Genomic DNA, 21,653 nt, shown 5'->3' with positions numbered 1-21,653 from the left:
CAGATGTCAAGGTATCGAAGGGTGAGGCTGAGCATGCGATGTTTGGAGGTTGATGCGGCTCGACCTAGGGCTAGGGTTTCCGATTAGGGCTTGACAATGTCTCTCGCGCGCCAGTCTCTCCTTCAATGCTCGTCCAAGACACAACTATTAGATTACGTTGTCTTATTTTGTTATTAAGACTTGTATTTTTAGCTCTTCCTGCAACTGAAGATATTGCGATATGGGCCTTCTCGCCGAGGTTGGGACTTGGGCTCACCTGACGTTTTCCTGGAGGCTCCAGCCTGAATATCCCACAATCCGGCCCTCTCAACTCGTAAGAATCGATGGATTGCAGGCTAACTAGGTGGGCACTTTGTAGGTCAGGACTTCCTTTGGCCGCTTAGTCCTGGGACCACATTCCGAACGTCGAGGGACTAATAATAATCCCTGCTTGCCATGCGATATCTTGCCTCGCCTCCACCGCCTTATCCACACATGTCCATCATGTTTAGTAGCAACGCTGGGTTTGGATAACAAACGTGCCATTTTGCGTCCCCACGATGAAATACAAATCCGTATATACCATTATTACTGATTTGAAATGTAGGGATTAATGTCTGCGTGTACCGTGGTCACTCAGCAAAGTATATCTGGAGAGGGGCACGCAGAAACCCCCCCGGGCTATTGTACTACGCAAACCGGAAATAAGCAGGCAAAGTCAACACATGAATATATACATTTTATGTAACAGGTGAAAAACTGCTCTAGCTGGGTTATTTTCCAAGGTTGAGGCGAGAAGCTTGGTGCATTTCACCCTTACTAATAGCCTCTTGAGACAGGTGACAACACACTTCAGCTCTGTAATAAATGCCTAAGATTTCAAACCTCGCTCAGATGCTGATAGCGAACATAATTTTTCCATGCAATAATAGTATAAACGACTGATTGATATGCCCCTGATGCTATTCAGTCTCGTTTATGATGTTGCTAGGTCGCCCCGCAAACTTCCATCTCTCCCCTCATGAAGTACATATGTCACTGGCTGTCCCCTATTAGTGCTTTTGCACCGCTGGTTACTCTGGACGCCACACAGGTCATTTTTTACCAGCATTCTCTTTGACCCTGCACTTATTAGTCCCTGTTTTAGCAGTGTAATGTAATACATGATTCCTTTTGGCTGCCAACTCTTCATTCCTATTGGAACAAAGAATCCCCCCACTAGATCTAATCAGTGTGATTAAGTTTTCCTCCCTCACAACTAATCATAAAAAAAAACCGGATGGTGGACTCCGTGTACATACAGCCATCCATTTTTAAACTCTTTGGGTATGTAATTCGAGGCACACTCAATGAAAGTCAAAAGTAGTGTGAATAGGGGTTTTCTTTCAAAAACGAGTTCACAATTTGTTTCCTTTTTCTCATGGGCACTTTCTGAAACTGACTTTAAAGTAGACCATCAATTTGGAGCTCAACTTAAAATGCCCAACTTCACATATCGTTGGTAGGCTCCTCATCAAACTTCAACAAAGATCACTGAGATTGACTCGGACAATTATTAAATCGAGAGTGATTGCCCAATATCCATTCGCTGTGATCACCGAAAGGCCTCTATCGCGGTTCTGCATCAAGCAGTATTGAAAGTGAGAAAGTGGAACAAATAGTTCTACTGCGTATTTCTTGTCCTTAAACTTATGTGTCAAATAGCCCCTCACCAAAAGGATTGTTGTAAACAATCACGTATCAATTGAGAACGTCGCTGTAATTCAAATGAGCTTGTTTTCTTTTCAAGTCATGATTTATTGGTCGCCTCCACTCTCCCGACTTGCTGCAGCCCGTTAGATGACCGCCCGTGCTAACAACCCGAGATGAACCGCGTAGGGATTGATTCCATTGGTCATCATTGAGCGGGTGACTGCCAGAATCCAATTAATACTAATAAAAATTTACCAAGTTTAGGTATTCAGTCGCTGTTGCTTACCTCTTCTATGGACATGAAAGCAATCCCCCTGTTTGGTCCAATGGTGTAATGAGAGTGTAAAGGACTTCACAACAATCAACTTTTCTCCTTGTTCCATTTATTATGCCAAGCTGCAGCAATTTAACTATAGCGCAGAACACAAACTACACTATCATCCTCCCAGCCCTCTTTAAAATATCGTGCCCCCCACTAAAATCATGATCGCTCCGGCTAATGCAGCAAAAGAAAGTGGCAGAAAAAACATGCAGGAAAGAAAAAAAAGGATGGCAAGAAACATTGCACACGTACAGTGTCAAGCCTCGCCCGGGCTGTGATTATTTTGTTTCTCCTTATTCTTATTTATCGCGGAAGCAATTGCCAATACCATAGCAGAGTCCGTGCTCGTGGCGGTGCGGAAATCCGAAGTCTGGAGAATAATTCAAGGATATCGAGCTCGGAAGCTTCTGGCTGATGAAGATGGCTTCTTCCCGCTCGCCACATGAACGGCAAAGGTTGCGGGTGTGGCCTCCCCATGAGGCTCCATATTCAACCTCTTCCAAGTGCCAACCCGCCAGTGTGGCTACTTTTCCTGCCAGACGCAGCTGACGGGCCCAGTGGTCTTGGATCAAAAAGAGGATGTCCATCTCATTGGCTTGATTGTGCAATCCCAGCCTAAGAATGCACCAGACCAGCCTGCTGGGTCCAAAGGAGCAAACTCTCACTAGCGATCTAGACTATCTGATACCCGCTCATATCTTCATGTGGTCAGCAAACATCCAGCCATACTGGCTGGCTCTTGAAGCTTTAGGTTTGTAAATTCAATGCTGAAGAGGGGTTTGTTGTTTCTGCTGCTAGCAGAGCTGAATACACGTCAGTCACATCACACGCGCAGGGAAACGGAGCGGAGGGGTACTAGAAAAGCAAGACGAGAGAGCAAAAGCCAGCAAAGTGCAGATCGTTTCCTTAATGATGCTTGGCATCGAAGGTTGAGCCTAAATCTGCATGATTCAGACTTGCAGATTTACTCGAGCTTGTCTCAGCATATTAGAGCCGTTTGGATTCACTTCTGCTAACTGTGCCAATAATCGGGTTTGACCTATCAGAGCAGTTTCATAATGCTGTTTCCAGATATCTCCCACATATCCCATGCAGGCGTTGGTAGTCAAACCTGTCAGCCCGGCCCCCTTTTCCCGTGCACCGTGAGGTTTAGAGCCTTCAGGCCCGAGCGAACATACAGTGTCGATTCCGACGAGAGCAAAGGGGAGTTGACAGAACACACATCTCCTACCACACCTCATCATAGACAGGTTCATCCAATCCATCCCGTTGGAATCTTAATTTTGGATAAGTCCTAAAAACGTGATACACTCTCCCCTAGAAAACCAAGGTGCCCAGTGTCCAATGTACTAGATGGATATTTCTAAACACTCACCTGACTCCCCAAAGTCTTTTTTCTCCGCTCACATATCGATGATGTTCATACTAATTTGCCATTTGCCATTTGCCATTCGCTATTCGCAGCTGCAGTAGCCGAAAGGATTATGCAGGGGTTTACCGTCCATGCTCAATTTCAACTTCAGCTTCTCTTGTGCGAGCCTGCGAGGGGTGTGTACGAAGCGAAGGGAAAATATAACAAGATAAAAAGTCAGAGGGGAAAGGAAAGGGGCAAAGAGTGAGCGGCAGTGGAGGTGGGACCCGTTGACAGTCTGGTTGGTGTCTCGTGTTTTCCTTAGTTGTTGTATTTTTCCCTTCTCGCCTCTCGACCTCGCTAAAACAGCCCTGCTATTCGCTCCTTTCCATGCAGAACATCAACCGATCGTTCAAAGCTTAACAGAGGATGAACCTGTATCACTCTTACGATGTGGGACATGTCCCATCTCATTATCGTAAAACTACCAACAGCTGAAATCTTTTCTTTGCTGCTAGTTCTGTCTTCGCCAGCTTTTGACATAAAATAGAAAATAAGAAAATAAGAAAAAGTTCGGACACTATCGTATCCCTTCTGCTTATTCGAAAGAAGTCTTAAATTGGACAATGACTTGTGAACATGACCCCTGAGACTGGATGATTTAGCTGTCCTTGATTGTTCAAGAATACGGGATGGATGAAAGCCTTTCGACCCCGTTTTGCAGAGATCTCCCGCATGTTTACAACAACTCCAACTACCAAGTCACAACTTACCAACCCGGTCAGATTTCTTCTTGTCCAAGCCATCCCACGTGTTAGATTCCATCATCCTGATTTTAGCCCGGCGTTTAACTTCCCATCCTTTATTTCCGTTTCGTATGTTTATTGGATAAGGGCGGTCTGGTGTGAACCAAATATCTGGCTTCAAGTTCCAGGTTCCCAACGCATCTCCAGCTCCACTATTTTTCCGTCCTCCCTGCAAAAAGGGGCTGCGGTTGGCGATGCAATAAGCTTTTCTACGCCCCGTCGCCACTTTTACCATACTCTTGTGTCCTATGGAAGGTTGGTGACTTGCGCATCTCTGTCCAAAGCAGTCAACATCCCATTTATCTATGGGTAGCTCACGATATCATCAATCCCTCTCTACACCTGCTTTAGCCGTACGACGAAGTGAGATGCTGAGGGCTTTTGCTGTCTCTTGTTTTTGCTGTCGCTTATTATTCTTTTAACTTCTCGTGTTTCATCAACACCCCTGATGATCTGATCCATATCGCTGGTAAGGTTTAGTACATATTATTGTTCTTCGAATCGATCAGGAGCTGACTAGTAGCTTGCGGGGATGTCAGCCACATCTGGATCATCTCTGAATCGTTGATGCATTGTACGGTATGTACCATGCTATATATAAGTTTATATCGTGGGGGCTTGTTGCGCGCAGGGGTTGTGGATTCATCATTTCTTCTTACTCCATACCACACTTTTCCTTCCCTCCCTTCGGGAATTTTTTTCAAGGGGCATGTCCGCCCTCCCTCCCCTTCGTGCATGACGGACTGGGGCCTGGTCAGGATCATAAATCTCCAGCGCACAGACTCAGCCGTACCAGTCAATACCTTAGAAGTGCCGTTGTCTCACACTGTCTCCGGATTTGTGATTTCGCCTTTAGCTATTGTATTTTTGTTTCCCCCCCCCCCCTTCTTTTCTTTTCTTTTCTTTTTTCATTTTTTAATTTTTTCCCGCGTGTTGTTTGCCATGTGCTGCAACCAGAGAATGCCCAGGGGGCATTTTGTCCTTTTCGATCTCGCCTTTCTTTTCCTCTTGTGGATTGAGGGACATGGGATTTCTATTTTACGACTTCAGCTTGGATGCCCAGCTTCCAGCGCAAACTGTTTTTTTTAAAAAAAAATTCGGAAGCGAGATGCCCTTTGATATCTCCTCAAACTTTATATCCTCTGTTGGTATTCATATTTCAGCTGTTGAATTCCTTGCTCACATCAACTCTGGGAAATCGTTCCTATTGTTATGGTAATCCCGAACTGTATCTGGTTCTCTCAGCATCTGTCCGATATGGATTTTTAGTTGGATGTTAGTAGGGGTACAACTAGTTTCCAGTTCTATGAAGGTTATATGAGTATTCAACGGTAATGGCAAACTGCGGCATAAAAAGAAGCTAATTTCATTGCCTCTTATTTTTCTTTGCTGATATGCTGCAAATGGTAGATTGATCCAGATGTCTGTGTATGACTCCGGCCTGGATGCAAGCCGTCAGCGGAGGTGTAGCTCATCCCTCTATGGAGTAACTGCCATTCTACCGATGAATCATCTTTCCCGCAATGATAATCAAAAGGAAACACTCGCATCAGTTTCATTTAAACGTGACGTAACTCACTTCATCAGTCAGGCCATGGCCATCATGGGAGCACCAGACAGGCACCAACCACGCTTTCTTCGATGGACTGTGCCATGACCCCCAAATCAAGAGCCTTGTGCCATTCTCGATTCCACGTTCGAGGACCGGACGAACGAATGTAGTATTTCTATCTGACAACGTAGAATGCAAGTACAACACTTGTCTAAAAGAAGGTTGTCGTTCGATGTTACCGACCGAACTGCCAAGGTCATGCAAAGAGTACTAGGATATGGCTAGAGCGGATGGAGATGGTATCGGGAGAGTGAGTTATGATAGCAGCCATGCATCAGGTATAGGGATAAGTTGGAAATGGTAATGGATATGTCTCATTTTTGGTTATTGGATAGGGTAAAATAACGGGGATAATGATATAGAAAAGTTTTTCTGGATATTATGATATATGTACATACAATTCCAAAAGACCCTTGTTCACCACCAACCATCCATGGATGTTAAATCATGCAATTGTTGCATACAACAAGAATACCACCAGGTTAGCATCGGCACGGAAAATAAACTGTATCCGAAGAAAGCTCAAGGATACCCTCGCCGCAACCGTCACAAGTTGTCAAGTCATAACAAGTCCATTTTATCAATCGTCCCAGATAATTCTATGGTCAAAAGTATCAGACCATTAAGAACCTCGACATTCCACGAGGTACCATCCGATGGTACGTATCTCTGACCAATTCAGTTTCGCAATCGGTTCCGCGGAGAATATGAGGCCATGTGATATAGAACGGCAGCAACAATCCCGGGGATGTAATCTGGAATACAATTAGAGCAGTGTACTATTGGAATGAACGTCCTTTGAGAACCGGAGCCGTATTGAGATCGAGTAGGAGTATTTCATTAAAGTAACTGGGGAATTTGAGAAGGCAAATCGCACCTGTATAAACTAAATCGATACAAAAATGAACGTTCTCATATTTCTACTAGGGAAGGTTAATACTGCAATGAAAATGTCAAACCCAATAACCTTCAATATAACCAGTACTATGGCTCTCAAAATGGGCGGTTTCACCGTTCTGCAATTCCAGGGCGGGAAGGAAATGGCTCATCGATAATTCCAACTATGAATTCACGGTCACTTGTTGCATGGACCCTAGATGAGGAACCAGTTTTCATATATATGTTCTTTATTCACAATTGTTGTTTGAGGCGATATAAACCAGGCCATGGGCTGAGCTGCTGAAGTAACCATTCAAAGGACTTTCGCTTCTGCGTACATCCAGGAAGGGAATTCACCCTTATCCTTTTCATTCGAAGCCTTGGAGGGAAATTATGCTCCACTTCATCCCGGGGATACTGCCAACAACCTCCTATCCAACCCACATTCCGCAAAGAGTGTCTTGAGGATCGATTGTCAAAATATCATCGGATTTATCCGACGCTTCTGTAGAATTTGATTTTTCCGACTTCTTGAGCTATTTAGTTTGGACCGAACCAAGCCCTGAAAATCCAGAACTGTACAAAACTAGGTGAAATCCTTAGCGTGAGGGACAAACCCCACAGCTCGTCCCAGATACGGGTCCCCAAGCAGGAAATGACACGGTCATCAACGTGGAAATTTTAGAAGCTAGGAAGAATGCCCCTTAGGGCCCAAGTTGGTGGGATGTAAACTTCGGAAGCATGCAAGATACACGTCCCGTCGAGAAATTATCGCGCCCAGGCAAAAGCCCACATTTCAGGACAGGATAACCAAGCATCAACTGTGAGTCCTTCCAACACGAGTCAGCCGGAAAGTTCCGTGATAAGGCGAGAGAAAGCAAACAAATCTTACCAAGTTGGGAGAGCTTTTTCACTCTGGGTTGTCAAGCTATTGGGAGGGGAAGGGTAGTCCACAAGCGATATTGCGATCCAACTCGGTGCCAATCATGAAACTGTACAGTACATACAAAATCCCATCCATTGGCTATTAACAAATATATCGAGAACCGCAGGTTTTGGTGGTGTTGGTGGTGCTGGCCAAACGCCAATTGATCTGCTAGTGGTTGAAAAGTCCATGAGGTTGATGAGAAGAACACATATCCCGACAGCTTGGCTGGTGTTAACCCACCTCCGTCTCCCCAATCCTCTCAAGGAATACAGGGACAAAACCGCTTATCATTTCTTCTCTATTCGTTAACCATCGTTTTGTTTTATCTCCTTGTTCGAGCAGGCTAGTTCCTACTTAATCTGTCCAACACCCTCTCCAGATTCCATAAACGAAAGTATATTAGAACCTTCGGTCGTACGCGGATCAAGCGGGTTTTTTTCTCTCAAGCCCGATAATCAGATTTTCATAACAAGCTAATTCTTGCTCTTAGGTATGTAGCTTCAAGGAAAGCAGCTCCACTGCTACCAAATGGGATATCCTTCACCAATGCTCCCTGCTTGCAATGAGGACTGGATCAATAAGCTTGCCTGTTTTGCCGCTGGCAGCTCTGGGTTTGTTTAAATAAAGTGTTGCCGAGGTTGCGCATTTCAAATAGCCCTCTTTGAAATCGCTCGATCGTCGCAACCGTGACTGCCGGATTCCGAGAAACGTATTAAATATGGCAATGCATATTTACCATGTATTCCTGGTTGATATCAAATTCAGAACTCACCTCACTGTTCCTCCGTAACGCCACCAAGTAACGACACGGTTTTGGCACGATTTTAAACACACCCACACATTCTGCTGGCAAGAAATGGACGGTATATCAAAAAAGGGGTGATAAAGCGTGATGGTGGGACGCTTCATGTACCTGTGCATGCTCAAGATCGTGCAGACTGCACCACATAACATTAATGATAACAGCCCTGCATCTACTGGGACTAACTTTATTTTAATGTGGTGGTTTATTCTTGAGTAAGGCCATATATGTAGCATAGATTAGGCTGTTTCATTGAGACGGGTTGGATGGTTCATAAGGTTCATAAAACTCTAAACAGGGAGAGCTTCAGGCTGGGTAAGTACGCATTGATTGTGCGCATTTGACATTTGAATGAAGGGTCTAGAGACAGTAGTATGGCGGCGGGAGGCATGGATGTTCTGCTGTGCCTATGTGTCGCTACCACCATCCCAGGGACAAGCTGTTGTTACTGTCATCAGGTTTGGTTGTTCAAGACGCGAGAACATCCCGCGGTTTGGGAGGAAAAATGGTTGCCAACATGTTGCTATGACGTAACAAAGTTGCCAAGGTGGCTGCTCACTGGCCGGGAACAATTCCGACCAACGGCACACATGAAGTACCGAAAGATGATATCGCCGACAACGAGATACCATCTTTTTCCCCGAGAATTGAAAGAAAACTGAGATACTTCATCTTTCAATGAGACCTCAGACATTTCTAAAATTTTCTCTAGGCTGCTCATTCAGACCCTTATCACCGTCACCCAAGTACTTTAGTCCGTTGAGAGGATCTCGCTATACGTGCTGTACCGCCGACATGTCGAAATATAGCAAAGCCTGTTGCTCGTAAGCCGTTGCTGTATATTTTCATTGGGTTCTGATATGAAATCCGGCTGATCGTGTTGGCTCTTTGCAGTATCCCACCCGTCATCTCGAAAGGCTACGAAGGGAAAGGTCAATATCACACGATCAATGGCATGAAAACATGTGCGTTCTCTATCCGGTGAAGTCTATTCCCTACGCGGAATCTGGTCCAAACTCTCCCCTCTTGGTTGATTTTCACGCATTCTGATAACATCTAGATGTCACCGGGCCTGAAAATGCCACCGAGGCCATCCTAGTCATTTACGGTATTTGAAACTCGAGTGAAACACTTCCTCACTTTGACCTCTTCCCCGATTAACGTGTCCAACCCCACTAGACATTTTCGGCTTCTTTCCGCAAACCATCCAGGGTGCCGACATAATGGCCTTCTCGGATCCCAACCGCAAATACCGCGTGTTCATGCCCGATTTCTTCGACGGCAGCCCCGCCGACATTTCCTGGTACCCACCAACCACAAACGAGCATAAGAAGAAGCTACACGACTTCTTTCAAACCAAAGCTGTCCCGTCCAACACCCTCTCCCGCATCCCTGGCGTCCTCGAAGAAGCTAACAAGATGACCGAGGGAGGGAACTTTAAAGCTTGGGCTATCCTTGGATACTGCTGGGGCGGTAAAATCACCACGTTGGCCTCCGTTAAGGAGACACCCTTTAAGGTTGCCGTTCAATGTCATCCGGCCATGCTGGATGCCAAAGACGCGCTCAACGTCACTATCCCAATGGTGTTGCTGGCGTCTAAGGATGAAGACGCTAACGAGGTCAGCGCTTTTGAGAAAAACCTAGAGGTCCCGCACCATGTTGAAACGTGGAGCACGCAGATCCACGGTTGGATGGCGGCGAGATCAGATCTGGAGAATTCCGAGGTTCGCAAGGAGTACAAGAATGGATACAAGACCGTGCTGGGCTTCCTCGGTGAACATATGTAGATTTGCCCAGTCGCTGAAGGAATAAATATGCTGAAGAGGCTTCGAAATCCTTCGTTTCGAGGAAGGTTGAGAAGATAAGAAAACCCCAAACAAATTTTCAAAAAACTTTTGAAATATTTAATAAACGGAATCGAAAACCAAGTTGGGAGGCTATCACTATCTAAGAACCCAACAGCTAATCAAACGATCGTTAAAAATTAACCTCGCAGAAACGCCTCGACGTCCAAGATTTAAAAGTTTGATAGCCAATCACGTTGTTCTTCGAATATTCAACCAAAAAAGCACGCAAATCTCCTCTCCACAGAAGCAATGTTGGAAATGTTGCGGGGAGATAAACCGTGTACATGCCGGAAGAGGCGTTCATCATTGCAATATTTGGAATTTTCACTCCTTTCTCAGTTTCAATCATGTTCTGTTTTCCTCCTGTTCCACCTCCTGTTCTTTGCGTGGATTGTGTTCTTCAGTGTTATTTTCTGTGGTTGGTCATGGTTGTTTTATCTGATGGTAGTTGTAATAACCAAAATTCATCGTATATAATCACGACAAAAAGTAAATGCATTCAGAAAATACTTCAATTCCTCTCTCTCGTCTTTGGGAATAGGTGTAGTTCTTCATGGGAACGAGTGGATTAAGGACTTGTTGAAATTGATCTTCTTGTGTAGTTAGATGAGAGGCAGACGAGTGAAACTTGGCAAATGTAAGAGTTAAGTTGCCATGAATGAAAGGATCCCTAGGTAAGAGATAAGAGGAGAGAGTTCAATAGCAATCGTCATTTCAACAGCTGATAAACGTCACTTACAACAACATAGAAAAGAATGATTGAATGCATTAATTGCAGGGATAGAGGGAAATGTTAACTTGGTGTTAAACATCAAGCCCTTCTAGTAGTGATGCAAATTGCCTTTGATATTTTTTTTTTGTTCCTGTTGTTAATGTTGACAAAGGTCATCCGGAACTTCAGCAGCTGCTGACCGCTAGTTAACCAATTCGAACTATATAAAAACAAAAGAAAGAAAAGAAGAGATGAAGAAATAATAAAGCAAATGTATCTACGTAGCGAAACCTACCTAGGTATCAATAATAAGAGACCTGTAACAAGAACAGCTCCTTCAACCTTTCTAGAAACAATCCATCCTCAAATCAGGACTCGGAGCCGTTGAGCTGCGATTTTTAAACCACTGGCCCCAATTGCATTGCAATCCAGCTAGTAGGGATTGGAAACGACATAACACTGGTCAATGAGACAAGCCAGTTAGGCGACCTTTTTCAACTTTCTGGACGCCGGAAAGACGCATTGTTCCAAGGGTGAATACTGTTGTCAAGATCTAGTTCTGGGGCCTGGTGGACGAGGAATGAAGAATGGGTATTCCTTACTTCTCTCCCGTTGTGCTCATTAGAGGCAAATGGTGGAATTTGGCTTGGTTAGAGTTTTCGAATGTAACGTGATAACTGATAACTAGGCCTCGTTGTTGGTTGCGAAAAAGCGAACCCAACGGCGCAATCCTGAGAAGCAAGGGGGTGGTCAGATAGTTGGAGACAGGCCTAAGATCAATTGGCCAGGATGAAAAGCGGTGACTTTCAATTCGAACTGGTTGGGTTAGGATGTATGGATCTGGATATCTAGAAAAGTCACTCGCTAGGAAACGCTTCAACATAATCTCATATCGTAGGAGCAGATCGCCTTTACTGACCCAGAGGAAGTGAATTGTCAACGAAATAAAAAGGAAATGGGTAACTAGAGTCTCCTCTCATAGTAATGATCAATGAAATTTGCGAATTGAGTGAGCAAGACAGGGAGAGCAAGGGAAGAGAAAAATCAAATCAGCCTCTAATCTGGGGGCATGGAAGCAGAGCGTATTTTTCTCATCAAGCACAACAAACGGCTGCTCTAAGTGAGCACGACAATTAAACCATTCTGTCAATAGATTGTGCACAAGTTTCTCCTGGCTACAGTTGCTTTTTCAGTATGCTGGTTTGAGGTGTCCATGCAATGATACGTCAACGATGATGGAAGAGCACTTGATAAAGCGAAAGTGTTCAATTTCACTTTTCATTCCTTTTATCGGGATCATGTTCTACCAGCATATCTTTCGAATTGCCCGTTATGCAAGTCTCGAAAGAAGGGCAATAACTGAACCATGTTTGGATTTGATGCTGGTCGGTTGGTGTAATCATTCATTAATTTCAAAGGTAAGGAAAGCTCTCGTCCATTGAACCCTTGGTAAAAGTATGCTTTGATCTTCAAAAGACTTCTCAAAATCGTAGGAGGTTCCTCCTTCCTCCATTTCAAAGCAATTAATATCAGCTGATTCTGGCTGATGAGCATTCATTTGAGTTGATTGATACGTTCCATAATGAATGATGTCTACGTCCCACGATTTTCTGAGTTCTGTCTAGTCAAATCAGAAATGATATGATAATAACAGAGCAGAAAATGCTAATCTAGACAATGATTAGCATATGTCAACGTATGAGTAGAATCGGAACAAGTTGCTCTTTTTATGTTGCCAGAACTGAGAAAGTTGGACCCTCTCAAACTACGCAGTAGCGGAGAATGACTATGCAAACCGCTAAAGCAAGGTCATGATCCTTAATTAAACCTTCAGAACGGTGGTCAAGCCACCCCCCCCCCTTTTACAACTCTAGCTTAGTCTCCTTTCTTTTAGGGTCTTCTGAGTTTTCGGTCCTAAATCTTTCAAGGTTTCCTGGAGAACAAAACCGGCGGTCAAACCAGACCAGACCAGAAATGAAATGAAATGAAATGATGCTAATATGGATGTCGAGCCGATGAAGACAGACACGATGCTCGTCTCTCTCCAGAATTCAGGTCCTGCGCTGTGCCCACTAATAAAGCCTTTGATAGCCAGAGGAAAACGAAAAAAACAAAAGTAATGGCAAAGGGTCCGATTGAAAATTTATCGTTGTTCTGCAGCTGAGCGAATAAGAGTGGAGCTCTGCTCGTATTCCAAACAGGGTGTAAGTGAGAATAAAAGACAATTAGAAATTACATTTTGACATTTCCAACTTTGTTCACATCTTTATTTCATACGGTTGTCATTATCAGTCTCAGATGAAAATAAATCAGCCAAGTTCTCCATTTCCATGCAGATTGAAGGGTCAATACCTTATTGGCTCATTTGTATGTTGTTTAGAGAGGGCGATTGCACAAACTCGGGGGTTGGAGATTGTGGCTTCACGCCAAAGTTTTGCAATCGAGACTAAAGCACCTGGGTGCGACCAGGATGAACAGCACGCACTCCATAGAATGTGTTTCAAATCCCCCTTAAGAAGATGGTGAGATTGAAGCTACAGTTGCCACGCGTATCCACGTATGAAGACGGGCATTTGATGAATCCCCATATTTTGGTCGCTGCAGCCTGTCGCCAGCGGGAGAGCTATCATTTCACAGCAACATGTGGTTTGTCAAAGCACTGAACTGATCTCCTCCTCTATTAATGGTTTTGCCAGAGTTCATGGTGTAGTTTCTCGGGCGGCATTGATCCCTTTGGAGCTTCATTTTAAGTATCAAGCAACATCCTGGTTCAAAAAGTTAAAGTTGCCGGTGTCTTCGATTTTGCTCAAGCCTCAAAGTTCTCCTAATAGGGTCGTGATGTTTTCTTTTGTGAAAGCAAGCTCCTTAGGCTCCACGTGTTCATGCCCTGTGGCCCTGGGGGAGAGAGAGAAACATTTGTTTCCTGTCAAAGTTGCTAAATTGCCCACCAGAACAACGTCAACATCATATCATGGCTGAAGAAAATTGGCGCGAGCTATGGAGTAGTTGTGCTGAAGTTATCTAGTCGTAGTTGACAGGGAGTTGTTCATTTGGGATGCTGGCAGTTTCTGGAAAAGGTGCCTTTACATTGAACTGATTGCTCAATCTTCCCCTGCAGGTTGCAATGGTGTGTCGCTTGCATCTGGTAAGTTTAGCTAGATGGTCAATCTTTTCCAGGAGAGGTCGGTGTTCAAGATCTTCCTCGAGTTCGAATCCAGAGCAGTTGACGTGCAGTTGATGTCTCTCTTGCGAGACGTGAAGGAAGTCCTTGAAATCTTAATAATAAGCGGCAATTAGTTAGTTATTACAGGAGGCGTTTGATTGGCGCCGTATCTCCTGCAAAATTTGTTTTGCAATTGGCGGGTGACAATACGGAGCAGTTTGATGTCATAGCTTGAAGTTCGCAAAACACGCAATTCGCACGATGCTCCATCGCAGACAAATGATCTTGGCCGTATCCAACACCCCCCCAATCCACGATTTCACGGTTCCACGATTACACGAGTATTACCCGCCGGCGATTTTTGCAGTTGGCGTCGTATATAGACCTGGTACCTGCATTACATACGAACCACGGACAAAACATCGCCAGCTTCAACGCGAACATCCAGAGTCTGATAGGACGGGTTAGCAATTGGTCTGTGTGCAACCTCTGCAACAGCAAATTGAGTTTAACTTGTCATATCGGACCCTCAAGCTGGCGCACTGTGTTTTTGTGGGCTTCCAAATTTACCAATTTCCAATCGTTGCCAATCAACCTCCAATTTCGCTTGACTGAGAAATAAGTCGGATCCATGCTACTTTTGTCGATTATGGGATGGGGACTGCTGCTCCGATGTCGAAATCACATCCACATCCACAGCCACCCCTCAACCTGCCACAACCTGCCACATCTGCTGTTTCTCCCCCAATTGTCGCTTGGGTGAAGCTTTGGACCCGAGGGTAAACGTGGCTCTCCCAGGGCCAAGCACCAAACTGCTACGTCAAGTCAAGGTCCCAAACAGCGCGTTTGCGCCGGTGGATGTGCCCGACCCCTGTCCTGCTCCTTGCTCGACCCAAACGACAATTGATTATTCACGCGGAGATTGACTTCTTGAACCGTGAATGGGCTGTCTGACTTGCGCCAGCTGGGGCTAGGGTACCTAACCTTTCGTAATAATTACTCAGGTTCCTGTGTTTTGAACACTTTGTCTGGCACGGTCAAATACGACAACAAACATCAACAACCCTTTTCTATTGAAAGAGAGAAGTAGAAAAGGTTCTCGGTTCTTCCAGGGAGCAAAAGCTGCACATTCTATCCGCAGTGTTACTTGCTGAACTATGTCCATAATTGACAGAGGTCTATCAACCCGCTTTTCGGCCTGAGGTTCTCTATTTATTCTCAGGGTGTGGGCAGGATTTCGACGAGTGAAATCTGGCACCTCAGGCGCTGTAGATACTGGTCTCTCTCTAGTTCTCTAGTTTCTCTGAACCTATCCAACTCTGCAACTAAATCTGCAACTTGACCGAACCTTCTGATTTTCGTCAAGTTGGCTGCACCTCCTGTCTCAATACTTCGTCGACTTGAGAGAACGAAACATATAGGACACACTCAAGAAAAGGAAAAGGAGAGGGGAAAGAAAAAGCAAAGAAAAGGCTTGATCTTTATCAACATCATCGGTGAGTTCCATATCAGCGCTCCTCATTCTCCTTCTATTTTCCTTCCCTACGGATCTTCCCTCTTGCCCTCTAATTCCTCTTCTATTTCCTACCTCCCTGGGTGGCTTCGTGATTTTACTTTTTTTTACTTTTTTTTTTGTGGAGAGTTGTTTGAAGCGAGAATAGTTCTCTTTGATGATCTTTCTTTTGTGGCAGGAGAATTGACAATCTTCCTTACTACTGGCCATGGCATAAAGCGGTTGCTAACGTGGTGGCTCCTCTTCAACGCACGAGCAGAAAAAGTCTTGGGCGTTTCACCCCACAATTAGCTTCACCGAACTTGCTCCCTTTTTTCCTTTTGATGCGAGTTTTAATTCTCTCCGTTCGACTGACCTTCCCCTCATTCGTCCAGAGCATCTCTCATGATATATTTTCTTCTTATCTATTGCTGTTTCTGTTGTTGATACCCTTGTCTCTCAGACTGATCCGGAAGGCTTCTTTTACAGCAGCTGCCAATACTTCTCCGAGCATCCCATACCTCTTTGGTATCATCCGCAGGGTAAGGAGACTATAGTGCCTCAATATATACGTATATTCCTCACGATTGCGAATTGCTATCACTTGAGGATATTTTCTGGGGCACCTTGCTGTGGCGTGGAGAGACTCTGGCTTACCTATTGGGGATGGCATTGGATCCCAGTCAAGATTTAAATAATTTTCTCTTTAATCGCATGCAGCCATCGCGTCTACAGTCCATTTATGACCCAAGACCGTTAATTGATGGACTGTAATATCCGTGATACCACTGGACATATCAAACTGGAGAGTTATGTGTAGTGATTTCCAACGATCTACACCTCCAAGAATCAAGTCAAGCGATGACCATGGATCCAACAGTAGGATCCGCAGCTGACAAAAAGCGCAATAAACTGGGGTACCACAGGTCATCGGTGGCATGCGGTAAGCAATTTATTTAGCATAAAATATATTGAAGGGTCGATCACTTACAATGCGTTTTTGAGTTCATAAACCCGTTGTTTGCTCCCTTTCCCTGCTGATCTTGATGTTGAGAAACGTTTTTCTAACCGACGAGAGTGTAGTACATTGTAGGAGAAGGAAAATCAGATGTTTGCTAGCCTCCGACGATATTCAAGGGCGATGCGAAAACTGTATCCGGTTGAAGAAAGAATGCCATTTTTTCCCAGTGGATCAACAACCTCTTATGGAAATGAAACTGTCTCACGCAGGGTCCAAAACTGGTGCAATATCGACGGAAACATCGATGACTTCGTCCCCACCGTTGCTGGGAAGCGGTGGAATGGTGGATCAGAAGGATTCATATTTTCAATACGCACCATTGCCATTAAATTCGGGTCAAGATATCTCCCAGTTCGAACCAAGCCCTTTCGTTGAGACCCTCATGTCGAAATTCAGCCCAGGTTCGTCCATACAAATTGAAGACCTTTGGCAAACCACATGCAACTAACCTTCAATAGATCCTCTAAGCGCAACCGATTTAAGCACTGTTCCGTCAGCAAATCTACCCGTATCGTGGGAAGGCGCTTCGTATTTCGATAACCAGGTGCTCGGAGCAGCAACGAAGTCGCAAATGGCGACCCCAGGAAACCCTGCTTGGAGCCAAGCCTCACCAGGGGCACCTCTTTCTACCGCTTCATCGATTCCCGGGACTCCAATAACTCCCGGAATTCTTCCTTCGACCGGCGACCCAACGGCTTTTGGTATGCAGGATAGTTCAGTTTGGGCCGTAGCCCCGTCAAGATCAATGAGTCTTGCCTCCAGGAATCTCACGCAATACCAAGGCCAGTATCAGCAGTCTCTGCTGCCAGAATTTAAACGACGAATGACCTCTCCAGGGGATGGATATGCCCATCCAATTAACAGTTCAATGCCGGAACTACCATCGTCAGCGATGCCAGTTTCCTACACGCAAACACAATCTCCCGAAGGATATTCCACTTGGGAAACATTTCAAGGAGAGCCGACAGTGCCTCCTACCACCAACCAACCAACAACAGAGACGACGCCTGACGGGTTAGGCGAATGGTATGCGGACTCACCCCAGCAATAAGCACGGTTGAAAGAGGAGGAACCGGACGCTCTTGGGGGACCACCACAAACCATCAACCCTCCTTGACCGAAATACAATCTGGACCACTGTGAAGGGATTTTGTTCTCGGATCTGAGAGGGCAGTGAGCTTCGTCTCACTGCTACACGCCTGTGTCCATTGAGGTCCTTGAATATGAATAGGGAGGGGAGTGGCACAATTTCTTTCCTCTAGCGCTTGATATCTACATGTATAAGTCACGATATATCTGGTCCATCATCTCGCTTTGTTTATATTTTCTATATCTAGCTTTGGAATTGTTCATGTTAGCTGGCGCAGGAAAGGAAAGGAAAATATCACACTGAAAAGAAGGATGGTAAAGAAAAAAATAAATATACAGACTGGGTTCATGATGTATGGATCTGTCTTTTTCAATCCTTACTTCGGGTGATGTTGGTTTCGTGATATTATCGGCTGATTTCTTAAGATATTTTACACGATTGGGTTTCTTCTGTTCTCTAGGACTTATGCCATTAGCTTCTTCTCTTTTATATTCTTTCATCAGCCGAGCTATTATGTTCGCGCACACTCCCATCACTTTGGGGGAAATTCAACTTTGAGAAAGAAAATTCTTTCGGTACAATTACATACTTTTGAGATTCCTTGGCCCTCTCTTTTTATCTTTCACTGCTGCTCCTTTCTCGAACCCCGTATTTGCGCTTTTGAAGGTGATACTCATCTCGTGGCTCATCGCTAGTTTATTCCCCCCTCCTAACTGCGGGTCCTGTGTATCTTTTTGCATCTCTCTGGAGTAAGTAGATGCGAAGATCCCGCCTCTGCTCTCCAGTGATTGCGCACCTTCTACTAGCTACTCTCCCTCTCCGTCAAGTACATGACCTTCTATGTTGATGTACTTCACTTCTTGTTGCCGATGTTCGCAAATGTTCCTCGCTAACGTTAGTGATAACTTGCTTTTATTCGCCATCTTGCCATTTTCCTCTTTTTTCGTGGTTACCATATCCACCAATTTGATTGTGTTTTCTCCTCGAGTGTACTGCTTTCAATGCTATGCATGCTTTCCATTGATTTCAATAACGTCATAACGTCACCTCCCCAACATCAAATAAAGTCAGTTTCTAGCGATCACCATGCTTCTTCTTTTTACTTCAAGGTACATTGATTTTCAAGGTACAAGTGTTTGGTTGTATTAGGGGCGAAAACGACCTCCTTCTTACCTTCGTTTCTTCCTCCTTCAGCTTTTTAGGACTTATTTTCTTCCATATCATTTCTGTTGGGTCATTCTTTGGACTAACATTTACCTCAATAGTTGCTGTATATGGTTTTGACTAGATGAACCACTTTTTATGATATATCTATCTGGAGAACAGATAGGCAGGAGAGACATAACTAACAACTGAGAATCACGAAAAAGGATAGTTACTGAAAGGTGTATCAAGATAGCTGAAAGTACATTATGTCTAGCATATAGTTGTTTACTGTCAATAGACTGCTTGGTTTCTGTTAGGCCTTGCATTCAATGAATGATTACATAACCCTCAACAATAGATCTCTGGTAAATATCTTGAATACCTAAATAGGATCTTTTCTTGATAATTTCATATAAGATACAGAATTTTATAGACGATCGGTTAAATATGCCTTTGGTGGATTGAATATATTATGGGTGTACCTTTATTACAAATCCATTAGATGATACAGATGTACCAGGTTCCTCTAGTACAACATATACCAGTTTTAAATTAACATCAGAATCAAAGTAAAACTAGCCAGTGCATATATTATCAAGTATCGCATTTAAATGATATAGCGTCATTTATTCTATTCAACTTGCGGCTAAGCACGCACTGCCAATCTGTCCCTAAGAAAACACGATGCGACAAGCTTCGTGTAAATAAGATTTCGAGATTTAAGGTTGTGGGTCCGTTGTGCCACGAAAGTTCCCGTGCGGAATTAAGTTAGTTACACGGACCACCCCACGCAGGCTGCAACCCGTATATACATAGATCTTTGTATCGGTCAAACGGAAAACCCAGATCTCGATGCCTTTGAGAATACACTGTCTTCTTTTAAAGATATTGCTAACCCATCCTTGATCGCAATCAAAAGTTTTTGATTCAAAATTCCTCGTAGCTGGTTGAATTGCGAGTTAAACATAACTACCCGGAACTTCCGCCGTGGTTCCAGCACCACCTAGGAAAATCCCCCGTCCCCTGCTCCGTTCGATTCACTAGTTGGAGGGCGGACACGCAGGATTGAGCTGATGTTCATATCCTAGATGGGCGAGGCATCCTCCCTAATACGGATGTGGGATTTAACTCGAAACGCTCGCTGTCGCATATATTGCGTTTTTTTAGTTAGTTTGGCGGCTTCAAGCTTGTTCATGGCTCAACCGCTGTTACAGAACTTAAAAGGGAAATAATGGTTTGAAGAACCCAAAGCAGGCCAAACCTCTTTAATCTCCCACGGATGCTACCACCTTGGTTGCATCCGGGTAATAGAGACTTTGAAAACTTGGGCCGTAGAATTCCATATTCGCAGCCTTTCTACCTCTCTACGCATTCATATACACAAGAAATGGCAGTTGACTTTGGCAAACCAGCACTGCATAGGAATAGCATTAACGAAATTATATTGCAAAAAATATATATTCGAAACTCCCGCAAGGAGGAAAATGAGAGTTTAAGTATGTAAGGTAATGAAGATATAGTGCAACAAAAAAAATAAAAATAAAAGGGAAAACGAGACAAACAAGAAATAGAAAGTGAAAATAAGTGGCGACGAGCAGAATTAACATGTAAGACATATATGTATATATATATATATATATATATATATATTTCGTATAAATATTCAAGTGGTGAAAATACATGAGAACATGTTGACACCTAAAAGAATAGGAGCATAGGAGCGAGAAAACCTCCACCAGGACATTATTTGTGAATAGGACACCTAAAATAAACAATACAACGAGATATATAGATAAATAGAGATGCGCACTTCTGTCCGCTGCCCAACCAAAATGAAATGCAAAAAGCGACATTCAAAAACCAAAAAGAAGATCCTAAGACAGAAAAGCGGAGGCGAAATGTGGGGTGAGGACGGAGAAAAACATTAGAAGCAGGACCTAGATCTTTGCAAACTAACAGCACGCAATACAGAAATGGCAACAAACACAGAGTTGGTTGGGCAAATCGGAAACAGACGCGATTGTATCAATCAAATCAAATCAAATCACATTAAGCCAACCTCGACGAAATAAGACTTGAAAAAGAAGGACAGTCGGGAAAACACACTTAATGCCAAAAGAAGACAGTAATTCAAATCGTTAACGCGAAATCAACAGAAAAGTCAAAAAGTTGCGATGTAATGTCGCGGTGAAATGCCACGCGAGAATAGGCGGGAGACAAGGTGATGGATGGGTGACGCATTGAGGCAAAATTAGCGCAGCAGTTACACTAATTGTCGGTAATTAGGCTTCAAAGGTTCGTCAAGGGGTGTTGGTGGGATAAATCGAAGAAGTGGATCGAGAATACCCTTTGCCAAAATTCCGGGATAGAATGACAAGGAGGCATCGAGTAATCAGGTAACCTCGCCAGGTAAGAGCCTAACGAGGGGAAGCAGATCGTTCCACCAGCAGGGGGCCACTGGATAACCCGGAATCGCTCTATCCCAGAAATAAGGAGTGGGAAGTTAGATCGTTGGAGCGGTTGCTGAACAGAGGCCTCCATCCGGGCAAACCACCATCGATAGAAAACAACAAGAGGATTTCTGGAATGAAAATTAATCGCCACCTGCAGATATTTTTAAACTGTCCCCCAACCACCCAAAAAAAAAAAATTATAAATCTCTATGTATGATTACGAACAAATTTTCGCACGTCGAAAAACCCGGAGAAAGGATAAATACTCCCGAGAAGAGAATCTCAGCTCCAAACAAACGCCCTTTCGTCTAAAGAAAATATCGTTTGCATGATCGAATGTCTGCATCAGGTTGGGGAG

At 44.2% G+C, this 21,653-nt stretch overlaps 3 protein-coding genes across 3 annotated transcripts; 2 read left to right on the top strand and 1 right to left on the bottom strand.

Annotated features, from left to right (window-relative positions):
• Positions 1–9,166: 9,166 nt before the first annotated feature.
• PADG_04636 (uncharacterized protein) lies at positions 9,167–10,158 on the top strand (the record flags this gene model as incomplete). Its single annotated transcript, XM_010761781.1, has 4 exons — positions 9,167–9,195; positions 9,266–9,336; positions 9,432–9,479; positions 9,551–10,158. 4 exons carry the CDS (start codon positions 9,167–9,169, stop codon positions 10,156–10,158), a joined length of 756 nt encoding a protein of 251 aa, XP_010760083.1.
• Positions 10,159–13,951: 3,793 nt separating this feature from the next.
• Positions 13,952–14,726, bottom strand: PADG_04635 (uncharacterized protein; the record flags this gene model as incomplete). Its single annotated transcript, XM_010761780.1, has 2 exons — positions 13,952–14,205; positions 14,621–14,726. 2 exons carry the CDS (start codon positions 14,724–14,726, stop codon positions 13,952–13,954), a joined length of 360 nt encoding a protein of 119 aa, XP_010760082.1.
• A 1,726-nt stretch (positions 14,727–16,452) lies between these two features.
• Positions 16,453–17,657, top strand: PADG_04634 (uncharacterized protein; the record flags this gene model as incomplete). The annotated part of the gene is made up of 3 exons (XM_010761779.1): positions 16,453–16,528; positions 16,669–17,007; positions 17,065–17,657. The coding sequence occupies 3 exons, from the start codon at positions 16,453–16,455 to the stop codon at positions 17,655–17,657; spliced, it is 1,008 nt and encodes a 335-aa protein (XP_010760081.1).
• Positions 17,658–21,653: the final 3,996 nt, after the last annotated feature.

This window comes from Paracoccidioides brasiliensis (assembly GCF_000150735.1).
Source record: "Paracoccidioides brasiliensis Pb18 unplaced genomic scaffold supercont2.5, whole genome shotgun sequence".
Taxonomy (NCBI): Eukaryota; Fungi; Ascomycota; class Eurotiomycetes; order Onygenales; family Ajellomycetaceae; genus Paracoccidioides; species Paracoccidioides brasiliensis.
The sequence above is the reverse complement of the archived record's forward strand: the minus strand, read 5'-3'. Positions and strand labels throughout refer to the sequence as shown.